At 45.7% G+C, this 21,560-nt stretch overlaps 1 protein-coding gene across 1 annotated transcript in view; it reads right to left on the bottom strand.

The window, feature by feature from the left end:
* Nucleotides 1-19,677, bottom strand: part of LOC137369691 (zinc finger protein RFP-like) — a 174,645-nt gene extending 154,968 nt beyond the window's left edge. Inside the window, exons 1-2 of the mRNA XM_068031027.1 lie at nucleotides 19,477-19,677; nucleotides 3,809-3,904 (exon numbers count right to left, since the gene is read on the bottom strand). Coding sequence (XP_067887128.1) covers nucleotides 3,809-3,904; nucleotides 19,477-19,677 — 297 coding nt within the window. The remainder of the gene's footprint in view (nucleotides 1-3,808; nucleotides 3,905-19,476) is intronic.
* Between the last annotated feature and the right edge of the window lie 1,883 nt (nucleotides 19,678-21,560).

Raw genomic sequence — 21,560 nt, 5'->3', positions numbered from 1 at the left:
TCTGAGAGTGTGAGATAGTTGGAGGGGGGGAACTGTGTGTGTGAGAGAGTTGGAGGGACTGAGAGTGTGAGAGAGTTGAGGGGTAGTGAGAGTGTGATGGAGTTGGGGGGACTGAGAGTGTGAGAGAGTTGGGGGAACTGAGAGGGTGAGAGACTTGTTGAGAACTGAGAGTATGAGAGAATTGGTGGGGGACTGAGAGTGTGAGAGTTACAATCATAGAGTCATAGAATGTTGAAGGCACAGAAAGAGGCCACTTGGCCAATCGTGTCTGTGCCGGCCGGAAAATGATCCACCTATTCCAATCCCACCTTCCAGCATTTGTTCCATAGCCCTACAGGGTACGGCACTTGAGGTGCATATCCAGACTTCTTTTGAATAATTTGAGGATTTCTGCCTCAACTACCCTTTCAGGCAGTGAGTTCCAGACCATCACCACCCTCTGGGTGAATAAGTTTTTCCTTAAATCCCCTCTAATTTTTTGATAAATCACTTTAAATCTATGCTCCCTCGTCACTGACCCCTCTGCCAAGGAGAATAGACCCGAGGAATTAAGAGGGCTAAAAGGGGTCATGAAATATCTTTAGGAAACAGGGTTAAGGAAAATCCCAAAGCCTTTTATTCATATATAAGGAGCAAGAGGGTAACTAGAGAAAGGATTGGCCCACTCAAGGACAATGGAGGAAAGTTATGCGTGGAGTCAGAGAAAATGGGTGAGATTCTAAACGAGTACTTTGCATCGGTATTCACCGAGGAGAGGGACATGACGGATGTTGAGGTTAGGGACAGGTGTTTGATTACTCTCGGTCAAGCCAGCATAAGGAGGGAGGAAGTGTTGGGTATTCTAAAAGGCATTAAGGTGGACAAGTCCCCAGGTCCGGATGGGATCTATCCCAGGTTTCTGAGGGAAGCGAGAGAGGAAATAGCTGGGGCCTTAACAGATATCTTTGCAACATCCTTAAACACGGGTGAGGTCCCGGAGGACTGGAGAATTGCTAATGTTGTCCCCTTGTTTAAGAAGGGTAGCAGGGATAATCCAGGTAATTATAGACCGGTGAGCCTGACGTCAGTGGTAGGGAAGCTGCTGGAGAAGATACTGAGGGATAGGATCTATTCCCATTTGGAAGAAAATGGGCTTATCAGTGATAGGCAACATGGTTTTGTGCAGGGAAGGTCATGTCTTACCAACTTAATAGAATTCTTTGAGGAAGTGACAAAGTTGATTGATGAGGGAAGGGCTGTAGATGTCGTATACTTGGACTTCAGTAAGGCGTTTGATCAGGTTCCCCATTGTAGGCTGATGGAGAAAGTGAAGGCGCATGGGGTCCAAGGTGTACTAGCTAGATGGATAAAGAACTGGCTGGGCAACAGGAGACAGAGAGTAGCAGTGGAAGGGAGTTTCTCAAAATGGAGACGTGTGACCAGTGGTGTTCCACAGGGATCCGTGCTGGGACCACTGTTGTTTGTGATATACATAAATGATTTGGAGGAAAGTATAGGTGGTCTGATTAGCAAGTTTGCAGACGACACTAAGATTGGTGGAGTAGCAGATAGTGAAGGGGACTGTCAGAGAATACAGCAGAATATAGATAGACTGGAGAGTTGGGCAGAGAAATGGCAGATGGAGTTCAATCAGGGCAAATGCGAGGTGATGCATTTTGGAAGATCCAATTCAAGAGTGAACTATACAGTAAATGGAAAAGTCCTGGGGAAAATTGATGTACAGAGAGATTTGGGTGTTCAGGTCCATTGTTCCCTGAAGGTGGCAACGCAGGTCAATAGAGTGGTCAAGAAGGCATACGGCATGCTTTCCTTCATCGGACGGGGTATTGAGTACAAGAGTTGGCAGGTCATGTAACAGTTGTATAGGACTTTGGTTCGGCCACATTTGGAATACTGCGTGCAGTTCTGGTCGCCACATTACCAAAAGGATGTGGATGCTTTGGAGAGGGTGCAAAGGAGGTTCACCAGGATGTTGCCTGGTATGGAGGGCGCTAGCTATGAAGAGAGGTTGAGTAGATTAGGATTATTTTCATTAGAAAGACAGAGGTTGAGGGGGGACCTGATTGAGGTGTACAAAATCATGAGAGGTATAGACAGGGTGGATAGCAAGAAGCTTTTTCCCAGAGTGGGGGATTTAATTACAAGGGGACACGAGTTCAAAGTGAAAGGGGAAAAGTTTAGGGGGAATATGCGTGGAAAGTTCTTTACGCAGAGGGTGGTGGGTGCCTGGAACGCATTGCCAGCGGAGGTGGTAGACGCGGGCACGATAGCGTCTTTTAAGATGTATCTAGACAGATACATGAATGGGCAGGAAGAAAAGAGATACAGACCCTTAGAAAATAGGCGACAGGTTTAGACAGAGGATTTGGATCGGCGTAGGCTTGGAGGGCCGAAGGGCCTGTTCCTGTGCTGTAATTTTCTTTGTTCTTTGTTCTTTGTTCACCTCTACTCTATCCAGGCTCCTCAAAACTTAGTATATTTAATCAGATCTCCCCTCAGCCTTCTCTGTTCTAGGGAGAACATACCCAGCCTGTCCAATCTTTCCTCATAGCTGCATTTTTCCAGTCCTGGCAACATTCTCAGAACTCTCTTCTGTACCCTTTCTAGTGCAATTACATCCTTTCTGACCACCATCACTGACCACTTCCAGGCGCTTACCCATTGTCTCTCGAGACAAGGAGGCCAAAGAAGAAGAAGAACATCCTTTCTGTAATGAGGTGACCAGAACTGCACACATTACTCAAGTTGTGGCCTAACCAATGAGTTATACAATTCCAGCATAATCCCCTCGTCTTATATTCTATACCTCGACTAATAAAGGAAAGGATTCATTATGCCTTCTTAACCACCTTATCCATCTGTCCTGCTACTTTCAGGGTCTGTGGACATTCACTCCAAGGTTCCTCACTTCCTCTACACTTCTCAGTATTTTCCCATTAATCACGTATTCCTTTGTCTTGTTTGACCTCCCCAAACGCATCACCTCTCACTTCTCCAGGTTGAATTCCATTTGCCACTTTTCTGCCCATCTGACCAGACCATCAATATCTTCCTGCAGTCTACAGCTATCCTCCTCGCTATCTACCACACGGCCAGTCTTTGCGTCGTCTGCAAACAGCTTGATCATGCCCCCTACAGAGTTATCGGAGAACTGAGAGTGCTGTAGAATGCGTAGGCCCTGGAACATGGTCGTATCAGTAAGATTGAGAGTAACAGAGGGTTGTTTTGAGTGCCAAGAAAGGATTATGAGAAGTGAAGGTAACTCAGGCGATCGTGATTAGATGCCGTTGAGCTTCAGATTTTAAAACCTGAAGATTGTCAGAGGAAGAGGATAATGTGGGTGTTGACGAGTTCTGCAGTTTTGAAGTCTTGGGAAGAAATTACCAAAAGAGATGCTGAGTCTCGATTTCGGCCGAGTGTTAATTTTTTTTATCATTTGCTCCCAGTTATGAGCAATGCTGGCAAGGCTATATTTATTACCCATCCCCACTTACCCTACAAAGGTCCTTGAACTTATGATGCCCTTATAATGATGATGCTCCCATAATGTAGAAATTCCCTAAGTTTGCCATTAATTAGCAGCCTCAGGATAGTTGGTGTAGGAAAGGGAAATATCTGAGCATTTTAAAAGGCTATAGTGAGAGGCCAAGGGCCCCAAGGCACAGGATAACACCAAAGTTGAAAAGAGTCAGAAAAAGGATAAGGTAAATCAGGAGGCAACACTGAAGATACACAAATTTGTGTTTAAAGGCCTGATGATGGTCAGAGGAAGGAACGACAAAGAGAAAGTTTATCAGACTGTGCTTACTTCGATGTCCTGTAATGTTAGAGGAATCTGGCCCATGTCCTTCTTGATTCTGTCATGAACCTTCTTTAGCTCCTTCACTTTCTTCATAATCTGAAGCTGAAATGAACAATAAGCAAAATGTTCCAGATCAGAAATGAAAACAGTCTTAGGCAGGGATTAACAGGCTGTACTGCAGAGTAGCTGATTAGTTAAGTAGCTGACCAATCCAATCTGGTTGTTGTAGTTTCAGCTTCAAAAAGTATAAATACAGAGGTCTGGGTGCAGCCTGCAAACGGCGTGCAGATTGCAATCAGAGCGTGGAGATACGAGTTTAGTGAATGGGGAGTTCGGTGAAGGAGGGAGGAACTCCTTTTTTCGTCCTCCAGTATTTGGCAGTACCCAGAATTGAACCCGGGTCCCTGAAATTGTGAAGCTGCGGTGCTAACCGCTGCGCCACTGTGCCGCCCACTGTCTTTACCAAGGATGAAGATGCAACCCAGGCAATGTTGACACTAGAGGGGTTTAAAATTGATAAAGGGGAAGTATTAGATAGGCTGTCTGTTCTTAAAGCACCAGGACCGGACGAGATGCATCCAAGGATGCTGAGGGAAGTGAGGATGGAAATCGCGGAGGCACTGACCATAATTTTTCAGTCTTCCTTAGACTCGGGGGGTGGTGCCAGAGGACTGTAGAATTGCAAATGTTGCGCCCTTGTTCAAAAAAGGGTGTAAAGATAAGCCCAGCAACTACAGGTGAGTCACTTTAACTTCAGTGGTGGGAAAACTGCTCGAAAAAATAATTCTGAACAAAATCAAGAGTCACATGATCAAATGCGAGTTAATTCAGGAAAGCCAACACTATCTGAAGTGAAGTCACTGTATATTGTTACAATCACCTGGTTCATGGTTTGTATTAATTTTCGCGAGGTAACTTTTAATTTGGAAATTGAATTTTTTTTAATGCAATACAAACGAAAGCACCTGGTTTGAGAAGCTGACAAACAAACCTAGGGTGGTTATAAATCAAAGGTTGTCCCATGTTTATTTAGTAGGGTCATAATGTGAAGTGTGAAGACCCTAAACAATGGAAACCTCTCTGAACTTCACGATGGAGATGGGATGTCTGCAGCTGGTTCCATCCGGTGTTTAAATTATTCATATGATTCCCAGAACAAAGAGAAGATTTGGAGTTGGAAATAATTGGTTTAACTTGCTATCTGTACCACATTGCTATAGCGATAGATGATGTAGGGGTGTCTGTTGGTGTTTTGATCTGTGTGCTTGCTGACAGACAAACAGTGGCTTCTGGAAAAAGCAGTTGACTTCAGACAGGCTGTTGGTTGCAGAGAAGGCTGGTGGCTTTGAAAGCAGCTGAACTCAGGAACAAAGAAGCCATCAGGAACCAGGGATGTTTCTGTTTTTGTTTCTGTTTCTGAAGGCCAGTGCTCAAACTGAGAAGTCCAGATCCAGGAGATCTGATTGCTCAGAATATAGCTGAGAAATTGAGGAAATTGAAGTGAATTCCTAAGAGCTGTGGTACACTTTGGATTAGTCCCAGGAGAAGTGAACAAACTGCCAAGATCCTGTAATGTATAAGGGAACTCTTGGGATGAAAGTAACAGTAAAACAGGAGTGTCTGTTGAGATTTAGAGTCTGAAGTGTACAATTTTATGCTCTAAGATTTTAAGTTTAAAGTATAAGCATTTCCAAATTGTACTGTTACATTAGATGGAGTATACTGTGAAATAAGTGTGAACTTGTCCACTTTGGCTGGAAAAATAGAAAAACGACATATTATTTAAATGGAGAGAGATTGCAGAACTCTGAAACGCAGAGGGATCTGGGTGTCATAGTAGACAAAACGCAAAACGATAGTATGCAGGCACAGCAAGTGATTCAGAAAGCAAATGCAATGTTGTTGTTTATTGCAAGGGGAATGCAGTATAAAAGTAGAGATGTTTTGCTACAGTTGTACAGGGCATTGGTGAGACCACGACAGAATTTTACACCACCCCAGCTAGCCAGATAGTGGCGGGAGAGGTGGCGTAAAATTGAGCGGGAGGCTCCGGGAGGCCTTCCTGGCCCCGGTCCCGCCTCTGCCCCTCTTTATGTGGGCCGTGGGTGCGGTGGGGGGGGGGTGCGGGCGGGGAGGGGTGCACTGACAATTGGGCACAGGGGCCCTGATTGAGGGCCGCCCCTGCTTCCCCAACCACCCCCAGGACTCGTGACATCCCCCTTCTCCCCAAGCGACCACCCTTGCCTCACTGGGTCACGACCAAATTCCCACGGTGAGGCCAACCCCAACTTACCTTCAGTCCCACTCCATGTCCTCGGCTGGGCTGCAGTACCAGCAGTGGCCACCAATCCCAATGATTGGCCGGCAGCTCAATGAGGCGGGACGTCCTCCCTCAAGCGGGTGGAGGTCCCACCTCAGAACAATTAAAGCCTGGGGACCCGTAAAATGCAGGACGATCGCCGGGACGGGCGGAAGTGGGTTCGCCACTGATTTTTATGTCGGTGGCCAACTCCTGTCTGCCCGGCCTAAAATCCAGCCCACATCTAGAGTATTGTGTACAGTCTTGCTCTCCTTACTTAAAGGATATAATTGCATTTCAAGCAGTTCAGAGAAGGTTCACTCGACTGATTCCTGGGATGAAGGGGTTATCTTATGAGGAAAGGTTGGGCAGGTTTGGTCTGTATTCATTGGAGTTTAGAAGGATGAGAGATGATCTTATTGAAATGTAGAACTTAGAAATAAGAAAGGGATGATCACTTTGATGGGATGATACTATAGGCCCCCCAATAGTCAGAGGGAAGTGGAGGAGCATATATGTAGGGAAAGCACAGATAGGTGTAGGAATTATAGGGTTTTAATAGGAGGTGATTTTAACTTCCCTAATATTGACTGGGACTGCCTTAGTGCTAAGGGATCAGATGGGGAAGAATTTGTTAAGTGTGTCCAGGATAGTTTTCTGAAGCAGTATGTGGATGGCCCTACTAGAGAAGGGGCTACACTCGACCTCCTCTTCGGAAATGAGGCTGGGCAGGTGGTTGATGTGTCAGTGGGGGAGCACTTTGGGACCAGTGACCATAACTCTATTAGCTTCAAGATAGTTATGGAAAAGGATAGGACTGGTCCTCAGGTTGAAGTCCTAAATTGAGGGAAGGCTAATTTCGATGGCATCAGACAGGAACTCTCAAAAGTTGAATGGGAGAGGCTGTTTACAGGTAAAGGGATGTTTGGCAAGTGGGAGGCTTTTAAAAGTGAGATAGGAAGAGTTCAAGGCCGGCATGTTCCTGTTAGATGGAAGGGCAAGGCTGGCAAGCTGAGGGAACCTTGGTTGACGAGGGATATTGAGGGTCAGGTCAGGACAAAGAAGGAGGCATATGTCAGGTATAGGCAGCTGGGATCGAGCGAGTCCCTCGAGGAGTATAGGGGATGTAGGAGTACACTTAAGAAGGAAATTAGGAGGGCGAAAAGGGGCTATGAGATAAGATAAAGGAGAATCCTAAAAGATTCTATAAGTATATTAAGAGTAAAAGGGTAGCTAGGGAGAGAGTAGGTTCCCTTAAGAATCAGTGTGGCAATCTATGTGTGGAGCCATGGGAAATGGGTCATGGAAGCTAGTGAGTTCAAGGGAGGGAACACCAACATCCTGGAGCATATCAACATTACAAAGGAGGAGGTGTTGGAGGTTTTGAAGCACATTAAGGTGGATAAATCCCCAGGGCCTGACCAGGTGTATCCTAGGATGCTCTGGGAAGGAAGGGAGGAAATTGCTGGGACCCTGGCAGAGATTTTTGTATCATCGTTAGCCATGGGTGAGGTACCAGAAGACTGGAGGATAGCTAATGTTGTGCCTTTATTTAAGAAGGGCAGCAGGGATAAGCCAGGGAACTACAGGCCAGTGAGCCTTACATCAGTGGTGGGAAAGTTATTGGAAGGGATTCTGAGAGACAGGATTTATATGCATTTGGAAAGGCATGGTCTGATTAGGGATAGTCAGTATGGCTTTGTGCGTGGGAAATCATGTCTCACGAATTTGATTGAGTTTTTCGAGGAGGTGACCAAGAAGATTGATGAGGACAGGGCGATGGACGTTGTCTACGTGGACTTTAGCAAGGCCTTTGACAAGGTCCCGTATGGTAGGCTGGTCCAGAATGTTTGAACACATGGGATCCAGGGTGAGCGAGCAAATTGGATACAAAATTGGCTTGGTGATAGGAGGCAGAGGGTGGTAGTGGAGGGTTGTTTTTCAGATTGGAACCCTGTTACAGTAAGACAGGTGAAGGCTGAGAGGGACCCCTAGACTGCTTTCTCACCTGGTCGTAACAGAAATTTGGGTTCTAGTGTCCGGAATTGACCCACAGACAAATGACAAATTGGAAGTGGGAAGCCAAATTGTTCCCAATCAAAAAAGAGCAAGATTTCAATACAGGTTTTCTTGTGGTTATGTGTGCTTGAATACTAACAAGTCTGAAACTGAAGCTAGTAGCTTCCCAAGCCAGGGTGAAGTAACTTGGGATAAGTTAAAAACACTGTCTATGGAGGAGTTGAGGAAAATGGCTGAGCAGTGTGGGATCACTGTACATGGCAAGGCTAGGAAGTCTGAACTCCTAAGGCTAGTGGCCACCCATTTTTCCCTTGAATCTGAAGAAGAAACAGGGTTAGAAGCAGACCCAGAGAGGGTGCAGCTGGTAAAAATACAATTGGAACAAAGGAAACTTGAATTAGAAGACAGGGAAAGAGAAACAGAAAGAGAGAGATAGGAGAGCTAGAAAGAAAGAGCCTTCCAGAAGGAACGTGAAGAAAATGAAAGGCAGGGGAGAGAGTGAGAAAAAATATTCCAGAAAGAATGCAAGAAAGAGAGTTGAAGCAACTTGAGTTAACTAGGGGGCAACAGTGAAAGCCTGGCCAATATGGAGGAGCATAGTTCACGGCTGGGTAAAAAATTGTTAAAACTAGCTCAACTAATTCCAAAATTCAATGAGGAGGACGTAGAAAAGTATTTTTGTGTCCTTTAGGAAACTGGCAAGGCAGCTAAAATGGCCAGCTGAGACCTGGCCTCTTTTACTGCAAAGCAAGCTAATTGGAAAAGTCCATGAGGTTTATTCCTTTTTGCCAGATGGGAGTTCATCAAATTATGAACTGACTAAAAGTGCTATCTTTGGGGCAAAGGAATTAGTACCAGAAGCCTATCGCCTAAAGTTTAGAATCCTCAAGAAGCAAGCTAATCAAACTTATCTGGAGTTTGAAAGAAGTAAGCAGCTGGTTTTTGACCAGTGGCTGAGGGCTCTTAAAGTACAGTTCAGCTATGAGAATCTCAGAGAAGTAATTCTGTTAGAGGAATTTAAACACACTCTCCCATCCTCCATAAAGACCCATGTTGAGGAGCCATTCTGGCTGATGAATTTGCTTTAATTTATAAGTCAGTTTCCCGGCTTTCCTAGTCACCCCCACAAATCCGAAAGGACAAAGGGTGGAAAGGTGATAGGAGCTTAAGCAGTCCTGGGAGAGAAAGGAAAGCAGGGGACACAGGGGGCCCTCCTCTAGCCAAAAAGGAAGGTGCTGTGAGCAAGAGTGAGACCTGGAGACCTGTGTGCTTCCATTGTATTAAAGCAGGGCATTTAAAAGCTGACTGCTGGAAACTAAAGGGAAAACCGGTAGTGTTTATCAGGGCACACCTGCTCAGTGAAGATGGGACCCTGATGGAAAGCACAGCAGAACAAGCTGTGGCTTTAACTGCAGTAAGAGTGAGACCCAGGAAGCTTACAGCTGTAAGTGCAGGTAAATTTAATAGGATTCCTGAAGGCTATCAGGGTTTTGTGTCTGAAGGGAAAGTAACCCCCATGCCCCTGGAGTGGGGCAAGCACGCCCATAGTGATTTTCAGGGACACAGGGGCCACTAGATCCCTTTTACTGGGAAAAGGCCTGACCTTTCCCCCAGAAAGTGCAGTGAACACCAAAATGGTGATGAATGGTATTGGGGGGCAATGTATGTCTGTACCTGTACACCGGGTGCACCTGGAGTGTGACCTAGTTTTGGGACCGGTGACCGTAGGGATTATCCCTAGTTTGCCTGTGGACGGGGTTGACCTGCTCCTAGGTAATGATCTGGTGGGGGTGAAGGTGTTACCCCACCCCCAGTAATGAAAGAAAGACTGCAGGAGGTCAGAGAGACAGGGCAGTGGCGGGAGACGGACCCATGCAGTTTCCCTGAATGTGTAGTAGATCAGGCCATGATCAAACCAGCTCCCCCAGAGGAGACTGCATTGGCACTGCAGGCAGATGACCATGGGGTCTGCCTGTTCAAGCCTTTCTTTGGAAAGTTAGGAGACCCAGGGAATGAATTAAATGGATTTTGCCTAGCTCAGGCGCAGCAAGCTGACCCAGTGTTGCGAGAGTTAGCACAGGCTGCCCAACCTGAAAGTGAAGCAGAGGGAGTCCCTGATTGCTACTATTTGAAGAATGAGGTACTGATGAGGAAGTGGAGTTCTCCTTACAGACCTGAGACCAAGGAGTGGACAGTAGTTCACCAGTTAGTGCTGCCACAGTGGTACCGGAGAGAAATATTAAGAAGGGCCCATGAAACTACAGTGGCTGTACATGCCGGTATACGAAAGACCAAAGCCAACATAAGACAGCAGTTTGACTCGCCTAAACTCCACAAAGATGTCTTGGAGTACTGCAGGAGTTGCCACAGGTGCCAGGTTGAGGGGAAACCCCAACATACAGTGAAACCTGCACCCCTAAGTCCTGTACCGATGTTAGGAGGACCCTCCAGCAGGGGGCTGGCGAACTGTAAGGGAGCCCCGACAAGAACAAAAAGGGGACAGGCAGGCACAAGTGCAGAGTTAAAATATACAGTGCAGGATCAGGGTTACTCACTCTGTAACTGTGCAGTTACTGTCTATTCAGCAGGGTAAGGGTTTTCACTCTGTAACTCTGCAGAGTTACTGTCCATTCAGCAGGGTAAGGGTTTTCACTCTGTAGCTGTGCAGAGTTACTGTCTATTCAGCAGGGTAAGGGTTTTCACTCTGTAACTGTGCAGAGTTACTGTCTATTCAGCAGGGTAAGGGTTTTCACTCTGTAACTGTGCAGAGTTACTGTCTATTCAGCAGGGTAAGGGTTTTCACTCTGTAACTGTGCAGAGTTACTGTCTATTCAGCAGGGTAAGGGTTTTCACTCTGTAACTGTGCAGAGTTACTGTCTATTCAGCAGGGTAAGAGTTACTCATGCTATGGGTTGAATTTTATGTTGCGCGGCAGCCATAAAAAATGGCGCCCCGGATGCGCCTGTTTTACTCCGCAGAGCCGCCGCAATATTGAACGCAGCGACTCATTTATATGGCCGCTGCGGACCAACCCCCCCACCCGCCCAATGACTCAGAGTGGTGGGCGTTCCATCCCTGGCAATGGCATCTGGTGCCAGTGCGCAGGTGCCCCTGCTATTTTTAAAGGGCTTCCAGTCCTCCAATAAAACTTACATTTTTAAAGAGAAAAGGCTTTGAAAAATCAAAAAAAGTTGTCCTGACCCTCTCTCACCTGTGCCCCCTCCAATGACCATCAGATTCATTACTTGCCCTCTCCCCCCGAACAAACTTAACTTGTGCCCCTGACCTTCCCCCCCCCCCAGTTCAAAAACTTTAACCTTTACCCCTTCCCTCCACCCCCTAGAGCAATCAGATACCTTTGACCCCACTCCCCCACACTGCAATAGATACCTGCTCCCACCTCCCCACCAGTGGCCCTCAACAGATCTCCCGAAGGAGTTCCGAAGACACAGGAGTGCTGGCCACCAGCACGAATATCGCACGGAGACCGACAGCGGGAGTGGGTAAGTAATTACTTCACTACTTTTAATACATTAACATATTTATTTTTGACCCTGCCGCAGAGCAGCGGGGACCGCCACGAGGCCTCATCGCCACCCGCAATATGGGGCCAGGCCTTCCCGGCATGGAGGCCCATGGTGGGCCTCTCCTGGAGGCATTTTCCGGCCTCCCTCCCACCACCAACCCCGATGTCGGGAGTCTGTAAAGTTTACCCCTATAACTACATAGATTTATCGTATTTTCAGCAATGTAAGGGTAATTTTTAGACCGTCCCTCAGGATCGAGGATGACTTGCTTCCACCCTGGTTAGATGGATTCTGAGATGGCTGATCAGTCCAATGCGTGATCTGCAGACTCTGCCACATGAGGGGCAGGTAGTGCTTGAAGGGTCAGGCAGATGAGTAGCTTCGAGGTTTGTGCACTCTCTCCGACACCTTGACTTCGCCTTCGCGTGTTCCTAATGAAGTCCCTCATTTTGCTCAAGCTAATCCCTCATTATGCAACATAAAACAATATACTTGCTGGAATTTTCTGAGCAATTATTAAAGGCGTGGATGAAATGCAAAGTAGTTTTCTTGATCCCCATGAAAGAAAGCAGCCCATGGCATTGGTTCAAGGTTTAAATTTACTTGGAACTGATTAGCAGTCATTCATACCTAAAGAAACTGACAGGGCTAGATGAAATTAATGCATTGATGTGCCAGCTTGGTTTACTTTTGGGGTTGCATCGTGCCCCATAGGAGCCATCGGGGTAATTGTATGCCATGCAATTCGGGCAGGAGCCTTGCTCCTGGGAGGCATGGGTTAGAGAATCAGGGTTAGGTGCATGGTAACACATTGTCCACTACACGTAAAGCATGGAATTGCAGAATTACTCCTTGTGCCTGCATTGGGAAGACATGCACCCCAAATTTCTGCAGACCTTTTTAAGGAGTTGTAAGCACAGCACAAAAGAGTGGGACTTCCACTTACTGCCCCAAATCTCAGGATTACAATCACCTATGTACTCAACAGTGGCTCCCCTGTGCCTTGTGAAGATACAACCAACGTATCCATCCCAATGAGGTGGTAAAAGGCAGTCTGTCCAAGGCCCAGGAGGAGTCCAAAGAAAATGGCAGACATGTTTCTAGGAATTTTTCCCAGGGAACAATGGGGCATGTTTGGGACTGATTACCTTTCTTTCTAGCATTCTTGGGGCCTTCTCACCAATCATAAGTCCCTCTGGGTCTATTGGGTGGAAAACTGGCTGGAATCGCTAAGGTAGCTGCCAAAGCCCTGTCAGGAGACTTAAGAAATTCCCACTCATCCTGGACTTGTGCAGTTTGTCACAGTTCTAACAGGCTGAGGAATCCCTGCAGCTCTGGGTTCCACCCCAAATTGTGGACCCGACCCACTGCTAGAATTTTAGGGGCCATGATTTTGAATTTGGAACTGCTCCAAGTTTACCATTAAGTGGAAGCCTCAGAATAGCTAGTATAGGATAGGAAATATCTGAGCTTCTGCATTTGAGCTGGAGGCAAGTTCACAGAGCACCATAGATGCAGATTTCTTCTTCTTTGGCCTCCTTGTCTCGAGAGACAATGGGTAAGCGCCTGGAGGTGGGCAGTGGTTTGTGAAGCAGCGTCTGGAGTGGTATAAAGGCCAATTCTAGAGTGACAGACTCTTTCACAGGTGCTGCAGATAAAATTGGTTGTCGGGGCTGTTACACAGTTGGCTCTCCCCTTGCGCTTCTGTCTTTTATCCTGCCAACTGCGAAGTCTCTTCGACTCGCCACATTTTAGCCCCGCCTTTATGGCTGTCCGCCAGCTCTGGCGATCACTGGCAACTGACTCCCACGACTTGTGATCAATGTCACAGGACTTCGTGTCACGTTTGCAGACGTCTTTAAAGCGGACACATGGACGGCCGGTGGGTCTGATACCAGTGACGAGCTCGCTGTACAATATGTCCTTGGGGATCCTGCCATCTTCCATGCGGCTCACATGGCCAAGCCATCTCAAGCACCGCTGGCTCAGTAGGGTGTATATGCTGGGGATGTTGACCGCCTCGAGGACTTCTGCATTGGAGATACGGTCCTGTCATCTGATGCCAAGGATTCTCCAGAGGCAACGAAGACGGAATGAATTGAGACGTCGCTCTTGGCTGACGTACGTTGTCCAGGCCTCGCTGCCGTAGAGCAAGGTACTGAGGACACAGGCTTGATACACTCGGACTTTTGTGTTCCGTGTCAGTGCGCCATTTTCCCACACTCTCTTGGCCAGTCTGGACATAGCAGCAGATGCCTTTCCCATGCGCTTGTTGATTTCTGCATCGAGAGACAGGTTACTGGTGATAGTTGAGCCTAGTTAGGTGAACTCTTGAACCACATCCAGAGCGTGGTCGCCGATATTGATGGATGGAGCATTTCTGACGTCCTATCCAATGATGTTCGTTTTCTTAAGGCTGATGGTTAGGCCAAATTCGTTGCAGGCAACCACAATCCTGTCGATGAGACTCTGCAGACACTCTTCAGTGTGGAATGTTAATGCAGCATCGTCAGCAAAGAGGAGTTCCCTGATACTTTCTGTACTTTGGTTTCGCACTTAGACAGGCAAGGTTGAACAACCTGCCATCTGATCTTGTGTGGAGGAAAATTCCTTCTTCTGAAGACTTGAACGCATGTGAGAGCAGCAGGGAGAAGAAGATCCCAAACAGTGTAGGTGTGAGAATACACCCCTGTTTCACGCTACTCAGGATAGGAAATGGGTCTGATGAGGTGCCGCTATGCTGAATTGTGCCTTTCATATTGTCATGGAATGAGGTGATGATACTTAGTAGCTTTGGTGGACATCCGATCTTTGCTAGTCATCTGAAGAGACCACGTCTGCTGACGAGGTCAAAGGCTTTGGTGAGATCTATGAAAGCAATGTCGAGGGGCATCTGTTGTTCACAGCATTTCTCCTGTAGCTGGCGAAGGGAGAACAGCATGTCAATGGTGGATCTCTCTGCTCGAAAGCCACAATATGCCTTCGGGTAGACGCGCTCAGCCAGCTTCTGGGCCCTGTTTAAAATGACTGGAGCGAAGACTTTGCCCACTCTGCTGAGCAGGGAGATTCTACGGTAGTTGTTGCAGTCACCACGGTCACCCTTGTTCTTATAGAGGGTGATGATATTGGCATCGCGCATGTCCTGTGGTACTGCTCCCTCATCCCAGCACAAACAAAGCTGTTCATGGAGTGCTGAGAGTAAAGCAGGCTTGGCACTCTTGATTATTTCAGGCGTAAATATCTGAGCTTCTGCATTTGAGCTGGAGGCAGGTTCATAGAGCACCATAGATGCAGATTAACATGGCCTTAAAGCATGCTATTCCTGGTATTTGAATGCACTTCTACAGCCCATCTAGAAGTGGCACTGGCAATGGAACGACTACCAGGAGCAGCAGCATACCTGGATGGGCACATGCGGAAAAAATGCACATTTAGCGCATTAATATTGTAATGTAGGGGTTCTCAACCAGGGGTCTTTGGCCCCTAGAGGTCGGTGAGAAGGGTTTAAGTGGTCTGCTAGAAATAACCAGAGAATGTTTAGAATGTGAACCTTCCACACTCTGCCTACACCTCCCTCTTTGATGAATTTTTAAACCCACACTTGCGTTTCTACCTTTCTATTTGATTCAGCCAACAGCTGGTGACTTAGCTTTGCTGCTCACACAGGCGCAAGAAGACTCACAGTTGCAACATATTTTTGATGAAGTTACAGAGAAGGTCGATGAAAGGAATGCAGTGGATGTTGTCTGTATGGATTGTAAGAAAGCATTTACTACATAAAAGGATGGTTAAAAAAATTGAGGCTTATGGAATAGGAGGGTCAGTAGCCAATTGCATAAAAAAATTGGCTTAAGGACAAAAAACAGTGAGTCGTGGGAAATGGTTGTTTTTTCAGACTGGAGAATGGTAGATAGTGGTGACAAGGGTCAGTGCTAGGACCACTGCTTTTTTGCTATATATAAATGGCTTGGATCTTGGAATAAAGAGTAGAATTTCAGAATTTGCCGATGATACCTAACTTGGATGTATGACAAACAGTGAGGATGATATGAACCGGCCGCAACAGGACATGGATAGGCTAGCAGAATGGGCAGACAAGTGGCAGATGGAATTTAATACAGACGAGTATGAGGTGATGCATTTTAGCAGAAGGGATAGGGTTAGGCAATATAGACTTAATGGCACAGTTATAGAGAATGTACAGGGATAGAGGGACCTGGGATGCATGTGCATCGATCTTTGAAGGTGACAGGACATATTGAGAGAGTGGTTAGCAAAGCATATGGGATCTTGGGCTTCATAAATAGAGGTATTGCGTACAAAAGCAGGAATATTATGCTGAACCTTTATAAAGCTCTGGTTAGACCACAACTAGAGTATTGTGTCCAGTTCTTTAGGAAAAATGTGAGGGTCCTTGAGAAGGTGCAGAGGAGATTTGCCAGAATGGTTCCAGGGATGGAAAAGATGGGGCTGTTCTCCCTGGAGCAAAGGAGATTGAGGGGAGTTTTGATAGAGATGTACAAGATTATGACAGGCTTAGATAAGTTAGACAAGGTAAAACTGTTCCCATTAACTGATGGTACATGGATTAGGGCACACAGATTGAAGACAAGTGGTAATAACCTGGAACTCGCTGCCCATGAAGGTGGTGGAAGCAGAGACAAATTAATGATTTCAAAAAGAAATTGGATGGGCACTTGATGGAAATAAACTTGCAGGGCTCCAGGAATCGAGTGGGGAAATGGGACTGACTGGAATGCTCCACGGAGAGCTGGCATGGACTCAATGGGCTGAATGGCCTCCTTCTATGCCGTAAAGGAATCTATGACTCTATGACCCCTCAACCAAGGCTCGAACTGGTGCCCATTCCCCTCACCTGAGCCTTCATCGAGTTGAGTGCCAGCAACAAGTTTCACATTAAGTTAGTAAAACAAAAATAATAACAACTCTATAGATTTATATGATTTTTATGCAGAAAAAGTACTTGTGTTATGGGGGTCCATTAAATTTTTATTACATGGAAGGGGGTCCTTTGAAACAAAAATGTTGAGAACCCTTGCATAACCAATCCTCGTAGTTCCTCAGGTGATGAATTACCAATATTTGGTAATTGGGGGAGGAAATACAGAGAAAAATGCTCAGGATATATTTCCAGAAAGCTGCAGAGCTGACTCAAGCCCCTGTTGAATCACAAGCAAACCCAAACAAGGTGGTTCAAGGGTTTGAGGAACAGCAGTCTAATGGAGATTGCAGAAAATCATTAACAACAGGGAAGGAACTAAATTGTTGAAAGAGTAGCTTTTACACATGAACATAAAAACATACGAATTAGGAGCAGGAGTAGGCCACTCAGACCCTCCAGCCTGCTCCGCCATTCAATACGATCGTGGCTGATCTGATTGTAACCTCAACTCCACATTTCCACCTACCCCCGATAACTTTTCACTCCTTGATTATCAAGAATCTATCTACCTGTGCCTTAAAAATATTCAAAGACTCCACTGCCTTTTGAGGAAGAGAATTCCAAAGACTTACGACCCTCTGAAAGAAAAAATTTCTCCTCATCTCTGTCTTAAATGGGTGATCCCTTACTTTTAAATAGTGACCCTAGTTCTACATTCTCCCACAAGAGGAAACATCCTTTTCACATCTACCCTGTCAAAGCCCCTCAGAATCTGAGATGTTTCAATCAATTCGCCTCTTACTCTTTTAAATTCCAGCGGATACAAGCCGAGCCTGTCCAACCCTTCATCATAAGACAACCTACCCATTCCAGGTATCAGTCTAGTAAACCTTCTCTGAACTGCTTCCAACACATTTACATCCTTCCTTAAATAAGGAGACTAATACTGTACACAGTACTCCAGATGGGGTCTTACCAATGCCTTGTATAACTGAAGCATAACTTCCCTACTTTTAGTTTAGTTTAGTTTACAGATACAGCACTGAAACAGGCCCTTCGGCCCACTGAGTCTGTGCCGAACATCAACCACCCACTTATACTAATCCTACACTAATTCCATATTCCTACCACATCCCCACCTGTCCCTATATTTCTCTACCACGTACCTATACTAGGGGCAATTGCTAATGGCCAACTTACCTATCAAGCTGCAAGTCTTTTGTATTCAATTCCCCTTGCAATAAACGATAACATTCTATTAGCTTTCCTAATTACGTGCTGTACCTGCATACTAACCTTTTGTGATTCATGCACTCGGACACCCAGATCCCTCTGCCTCTCAGAGCTCTGCAATCTCTCACCATTTAGATAATATGCTTTTTTATTCTTCCTGCCAAAGTGGTCAATTTCACATTTCCCCACATTATACTCCTATTGATTAGAAAGCTACTCCATTACTAACTAAGTGTTGAAGTTGGAAGGGAATATATTAGAAATTGGCCCTCCTTGCCTCGCCCTGGATGTAACTACAGTTCCAGAAATATTTGTTATTTCGATTTTGCACTCCCATTTCATCTCTTCTACTTGAAACTTAAATCTCAGTTTACATGCTGCGTTTTGCCAACTAACCCATCAATACAGCTTGTCTAATTGACTACGATCTAGTTCTAGGGATCTGCATTTCCCCTCTTGTTGATGCTTTAATTGTATTGGCGCTCCATATGAAAAGTTGGGCTGGCCAAGAAATCAGGAAACAGCTACCGCTGATTTTTGCTTACTTTTAAATTAATGCAAGAGAAACCTGATGATATGGGTTTGTAAATAACTTGTAAATAATATTGGCGACCACGCTCTGGAAGTGGTTCAAGAGTTCACCTACCTAGGCTCAACTATCACCAGTAACCTGTCTCTAGATGCAGAAATCAACAAGCGCATGGGTAAGGCTTCCACTGCTATGTCCAGACTGGCCAAGAGAGTGTGGGAAAATGGCGCACTGACACGGAACACAAAAGTCCGAGTGTATCAGGCCTGTGTCCTCAGTACCTTGCTCTACGGCAGCGAGGCCTGGACAACGTATGCCAGCCAAGAGCGACGTCTCAATTCATTCCATCTTCGCTGCCTTCGGAGAATACTTGGCATCAGGTGGCAGGACTATATCTCCAACACAGAAGTCCTTGAAGCGGCCAACATCCCCAGCTTATACACACTACTGAGTCAGCGGCGCTTGAGATGACTTGGCCATGTGAGCCGCATGGAAGATGGCAGGATCCCCAAAGACACATTGTACAGCAAGCTCGCCACTGGTATCAGACCCACCGGCCGTCCATGTCTCCGTTATAAAGACGTCTGCAAACGCGACATGAAATCGTGTGACATTGATCACAAGTCGTGGGAGTCAGTTGCCAGCATTCGCCAGAGCTGGCGGGCAGCCATAAAGACAGGGCTAAATTGTGGCGAGTCGAAGAGACTTAGTAGTTGGCAGGAAAAAAGACAGAGGCGCAAGGGGAGAGCCAACTGTGCAACAGCCCCAACAAACAAATTTCTCTGCAGCACCTGTGGAAGAGCCTGTCACTCCAGAATTGGCCTTTATAGCCACTCCAGGCGCTGCTTCACAAACCACTGACCACCTCCAGGCGCGTATCCATTGTCTCTCGAGATAAGGAGACCCAAAAGAAATAACTGAATTGAGAGTGTGAGATGGTCACTGTGTCACACTGGTTGGTTCTTGTCAATGACCCTGTTTATACAAGAAGAATTTGAGTACAAGAACATTTAGCAAAAGGCTCTTCCGTGTAAAGACCACAATTTTTGCAGTCTTTGCACACTACCATTCAATCCCTTCTCTCTGCATCCAGCCTGTCCCTTGAACTGAGCTCTTGTAAATCCGTCACCACGGTGAAAAATGTGAAAAATCTCAGGTACTTACTTTTTGTTCCTTGCAGGCCTCCTGAAAGGGTGAGAAAGTGTGCATCTTGTGCTTGCTCCCCACCAAACATCGAGGGCATACACACTCCACGCATTCATTGCAGTAAAGGATCAGGTGTTCATTGTGCATTACACATTGCACACCCAAACTGCTTCCACTGTTGCTGCTAGCAATACTACCATAATTATTTTGGAGAGTCATGTCAAACTGTTGAGAATTTTTTAAAATCCTTCAGAATTCCAGGTACAAATGCACAAGAGAATTTTATAGGAAGGGGAGGTATAGGTTAGAAAAAGGGTGTTAACTAGCAGAATTGGGAAGCAAGGAGATTATTATATAGCAATTGCCAAAGGGAAGGGCCATGTAATTTGATATCAGGTATTGCCTAAGGATCTAAATACCAATGACAACTTTTTATTCAGAATTTTTTCCGGAAGATTTCTTCATTTTGAGGTTTCTGGTGAAACCATAAATGTGTGCCTACCCTATTTGCCCAATTACTTTTCTAAACCTTTCCTCAAAATCTTTAAACCCTCAATTTGTTTGTCTCAATGAGCTCCCTTCTTCAAAGAAAACACAGTTTACTTATTTTAACCTCATACCTTGCATTTCTGACACTTAAAAGCTTCTTTTGAAATCAGTTGAATTGACGAGAACTTCCACTTTTATGCTGTTAGTCTCACTGTAAAGACTCGAAAAAATTACACCTTGCTGAATCATGGGATTTGGGCATCGCTGGCTAGCCCAGCATTTGTTGCTAATCCCTGATTGCCCTTGGCAACTGAGTGGCTTTCTAGGCCATTTCAGAGGGCAGTTAAGAGTCAGCCACATTGCTGTGGGTCTGGAGTCACATGTTGGCCAGACCAGGTAAGGACAGCAGATTTCCTTCCCTAAAGGACATTAGTGAACCAGGTGGTGTACTAACTTCCTAATTACTCTAAACACCCTGAAAATGTCAAATTCCTCCACAATGATTAAAAAATTCTACATAATTTGGGATTTTTATTTATTTATTTAGAGATACAGCACTGAAACAGGCCCTTCGGCCCACCGAGTCTGTGCCGACCAACAACCACCCATTTATACTAATCCGACATTAACCCCGTATTCCCTACCACATCCACACCTTTCTCCTACCACCTACCTACACTGGGTCAATTTACAATTTCCAATTTACCTATCAACCTGCAAGTCTTCGGCTGTGGGAGGAAACTGGAGCACCCGGAGAAAACCCACGCGGTCACAGGGAGAACTTACAAACTCCGCACAGGCAGTACCCAGAACTGAACCCAGGTCAGTGGAATTGTGAGGCTGCGGTGCTAGCCACTGTGCTGCCCTTTTCTTTTTTATAAGCTTGGTTATCTTTAATCTAGTTTAATCTATCCTTAATTCAATCATAATCATTTATTTCTCGACCTGAAAATTGAAATTAAAAGTGAAAGATATTAACTGCTTTTAATGTCCGGGTTTGCTGTGTGTGAATACTTCAATGTGATTGGCTGCCTACCTGCTTGCTAACACCATTGCTGCTGTATGCCTGGAGATCCCTTTGACTTGGGGCAAGATTTAAACTGATATCTGGACTGGGGAAAAACACAACAGCTTTCTTCAACCTCAGTGGTGCGCACACTTGCTTTGCTGCTGACTGCAAACCTGGGCCAATAAGTTCAACTGTAATATTTTGTACATTGTGCAAACTCATGTTGCACTAATGCCAACAACTAAAATAAAAAGAGAAGTCAACATTTCAGGTGGAGACCTTTGCTAGAACTGGTACACTGAAGAGGAGAAGCCACTTTATTAGCAGTGATCACAACAAGGAGGAGAGGTGAGAGGAGATAAAGGCTGAGGGTGAAAGAGCAAATTACTGTTATAAGGAGACTGCATTTTGCTTAACAAACAATGAACAGATCTTAAAATGCTGTAAAAGGGTGTGAAGTATTGGATATTGTACCCTTGTGTACAGACTGGAAAAATGCATTGGAAAGACAAAGGTGAGTGAAACAGCTTCAAAATGGAAGTCAAATAATGAAGTAGAAAATTGAAGCCACTAATAATTGTTGGTGCCCTTTAAAGAAAGGGCA

Source organism: Heterodontus francisci, chromosome 5 (genome assembly GCF_036365525.1).
Source record: "Heterodontus francisci isolate sHetFra1 chromosome 5, sHetFra1.hap1, whole genome shotgun sequence".
NCBI lineage: Eukaryota > Metazoa > Chordata > Chondrichthyes > Heterodontiformes > Heterodontidae > Heterodontus > Heterodontus francisci.
This window is presented reverse-complemented; position numbering and strand designations above follow the sequence as displayed.